This window comes from Olea europaea, chromosome 1 (assembly GCF_002742605.1).
Source record: "Olea europaea var. sylvestris chromosome 1, O_europaea_v1, whole genome shotgun sequence".
In the NCBI taxonomy this organism is placed as follows: domain Eukaryota; kingdom Viridiplantae; phylum Streptophyta; class Magnoliopsida; order Lamiales; family Oleaceae; genus Olea; species Olea europaea.
Window position 1 is genome coordinate 18,102,660 of NC_036237.1, and position 3,892 is coordinate 18,106,551.

The window sequence follows — 3,892 nt, forward strand, 5'->3', positions numbered from 1 at the left end:
CATAAGTTGCATAGGGAGACACGAAAGTTAGACCGAAAATAACATAACCATAGAAATAATATTACATACATAAACATTAGTCACCATAAACATAAACAAGTGTTGGTTTTGTCTCCTATTTATAGTGAAAATTCTTGGCCATGTGTATAAAAGTGAAAGAAAATGAGTAGATGTTAGGCGTGGTTGATGCTTCAATGGTATATTGTCATTAAAATGGTAAAATCACTATTTTTAATCATGTGGTCAAATCAGTTTCCGTTATTTTGACTGGTACTTCTTTATAACTCAAACCGTGTTGTACCTCAATTGATTGATGATTCACTACATGGCTTGGATCAAGAACGTACTTCCTAAGCATGGACATGTGAAATACATCATGTACAGGAGTTCAGGGGGAGGGGATAAGGCCAACTGATATGCGACACTTCCAATGCACCTTAAGATTTCGTATGGGCCAATGAATTTTGGTTGCAATTTTCCTTTTCACCGAAACGTAATACTCTCTTTATAGACCCCACTTTGTGGATACTTTGTCACCTTTAAGAAATTGCAAGCCCTTTCTTCTCTTATCTTCATAGCTTTTATATCTGCCTTGAGCCTTTTTAATACTATCTTCTCGATAGCGAGTACAGTCTGTTCAATGATCTTTGGACCCAAAATCTCACGCTCGCCAACCTCAACCCAATGAATTGGTGATCTGCATTTCCTCCCATACCATAGGGTGACATTAACAATAAAGGTGTGATAACTGTAGTTATAATCAAACTCAATTAAAGGTAGATCTTTCTCCCTGTGTCCACCAAACTCTAAAACACACGATCGAAGCATGTCCTCTAATGTTTTAATTGCCCGTTTAGATTGACCATCTATTTGAGGGTGGAAATACACTAAAGTTCAATTTAGTCCCCATAGCCAAATGTAAACTCTTCTAAAAGTTTATTGTGAACCTTGGACCTCTGTCCTATATGATTGAAACTGGTACACCGTGCAACTTCACCATTTCTATAATATACAACTATGCAAATTGGTCCATAGAAAATATCATGCGGATTGGTAAGAAATGAACACACTTGGTTAATCGATCAACATTAACCCAAATGGCCTCCTAACCTTTTACTTATTTCAGCAATCCTACAACAAAATCAATCGTCACATATTCCCATTTCCATTGAAGTTTATTTAAGGACTGCAGTAATACTAACGTCGTTGGTGTTCGGCCTTCACTTGTTGGCATGTTAAACATCTTTTAACATACATGTCTATGTCCTTCTTCATTCCTCTCCACCAAAACATTGTTTTTAGATCCTGGTATAGTTTGGTACTTCCTAAATGCATTGAATACGGAGGAACGTGAGCCTTCTCCAATATTTCCTTTCTCAAACCTCGAAGTTTGGTACACATAGCCATCCTTGATGGTACAATGCCTTATTGTCAATTATGGTAAAGTCCTTTTGTTTTCCTGCCTCTATCTCAACCTCAATAAATTCCAAGGACCAGTCGCCCTTCTGATGAGTCTTAATTCTGTCACAAAGTGTGTTGTCGGACCAATAATGCTGTCATTTGAGCCGCAGCATTAAGCAGAGCTCCTTCCATAAAGGCTTTTGTGCGGTCAACATCGCTAGTTGACTCGTTGTCTTCTTGCTTAAATGCTAACATATTCGTCGTGCCTGGTTGATAATGGAAATTCGCAGTCATAGTTCTTCACTAACTCAAGCTATCTCCTCTGTCTCATTTTCAATTCTTTCTAAGGGAAAATGTACTTAAGACTTTATGGTCTGTATAAATGTCTCACTTGCCCCCCACACAGGTAGTCTCCAAATTTTTAGAGCATGAACGACTGCAACAAGCTCTAAGTCGTGATCATCCTAGACCATGCTTAGATACATCACTATAAATTACAAAACCTTTTTTTCCTTCTGGTATATTTTAACACTGGCGCGTTCACCAATCTCTGCTTCAATTTTTCAAAACTACACTCGCACTTTTCGATCCAGTCAAATTTTGCACCTTTACGAGTTAACTGTGTTAACGGTCCAGATGTCTTTGAGAACCCTTTAATGAATCTCCAATAATATCCAGCTAAACCCAGAAAACTGCGAATCCCAACATTGGTTGGCTTTACCCAATTCAAAAATTGCCTCCACTTTGCTTGGATCAACTTCTATTCCTCCTTCAAGATTTTCAGTGCAATCCTTAAGTATTCCTCATTCTCTTCTTCACTCATTGAGTAAATTAGTATGTCATCAATAAATACAATGACAAATCGGTCAAGAAAATCATTAAAAACACAGTTCATCAAGTCCATGAATACTTCAAAAGCATTCAGTCCCAAAATCCGTCATCGAGATATCATCTATCTTGATTCTTAGTTGATGGTATCTTGATCATAAATCAATCTTGGAAAATACGACTGCACCTCGAAGCTAGTCAAACAAGTCCTCGATTCTTGGAAGAGGATACTTGTTCTTAATAATGATCTTGTTTAGTTCTCGATGATCAATGCATATCCTCATCAATCCGTCTTTCTTTTTGACAAAAACAATTGGATCTCCCCATGTGATACACTGAATAAATCCCTTCTCTAACAATTCTTCTATTCGTGCCTTTAATTCTTGTAGTGCTTTTGGTGCCATTTTCTGTAAAGGGCCTTAGAAATAGGTGCAGCCTTGTATGATTGTAATACCCCGAACTTCACATTAAACATTTTGCCAATATGATTGATGCGTTTCATGCTATTTGCAATGTCACTTGCATCAATTATCCTAATTACTTTCTATGAAAATGGTGCATTTAAATTATTGAGGTTTTAAGATCTTTTATATGGTGTTAATCTTTGACTCCTTGACCTAAGTGGAGAATCTTACATTGAGCGTGATAGAAAATTATGTTAGTCTATACATTGGATATAGATGTGTTAAAGATGGTGATCTTGAAAGTTTCGGAATCATTACCGGTAAAGTTCCTTGCTTTTAATTCCGTTAATCATGGTTATCCTAAATGCTAACTAAGTCTTTAACATATTTGGGACATGAGGATGAAGTGACATGGTCAAACTACAAAATTATAAGGTCCAATTGATGTTATAAATGTTGAGGTGAAAATTATTGAAGGGGTAAGTAATTAAATAAACGGTTAAGGAATTAGCTCTGCAAAATATATTGGGATCTTAGGGCAAGTAAAATGGATTGTAAACACATTAAAATAAGCCAAGGACACTTGATTTGTACCTGCAAGGATGGACACAAAATCAGATTTTTACTACAAAGGACCACCTCATGCTTGGGATAGTTGTCATTTTAATATCCAATCTCTTAAACCTTAAGGTATCCAGCACGTCTCCAATATATATATATAGGATAAGAAAAAAGTGAAATATTGCTAGAAGAAGCGACCTCATGCTTAACACTTGTTAACTTGGCTGCATCCCAAATTTTCTTAATCCTTAAGCAAGAGCCCCCAACCGCTTTTAGACTCCAATACACTTCCTAACAACATGTTTAGCTTTTCAAGTTATCCTCAATTGAAAGAGAAAGCAAAAGTAACAAAGAGAAGCAGAAAGATACATTGAGTGAAAGCAAAAGGATCGAAATTGCATAGTTGCTGGATTCTGTCTATTCAACCTTTGATGTTTGATAATACCTTGAATATAACTTGTATTTATTAATTGGAATGTTTCTATATATGAGTTATAAGTATATAAATGATCTTTTAATAGGAGAGAACCTGAGTTATGTACGTTAATCGAAACTCAAAATAGCCATAAAAAAATTTCTTGATTTAGTATTCAGTAAAAGGGATTGATTTTCAGGCTGTAAATCGATTACTTGCGGTGAATTAATGATATGATTACCTGCACTTAAATGTTATGTAAGTGTGGTAAAATTTTGGGAAT

The 3,892-nt window shown here is 35.9% G+C and overlaps 1 protein-coding gene across 1 annotated transcript; it reads right to left on the minus strand.

Moving 5' to 3' along the window:
- Window positions 1-483: 483 nt before the first annotated feature.
- LOC111405300 lies at window positions 484-1,407 on the minus strand. Its single transcript, XM_023034123.1, has 2 exons — window positions 1,203-1,407; window positions 484-806 (listed from the first exon to the last, which is right to left on the minus strand). Exons 1-2 carry the CDS (start codon window positions 1,405-1,407, stop codon window positions 484-486), a joined length of 528 nt encoding a protein of 175 aa, XP_022889891.1.
- Between the last annotated feature and the right edge of the window lie 2,485 nt (window positions 1,408-3,892).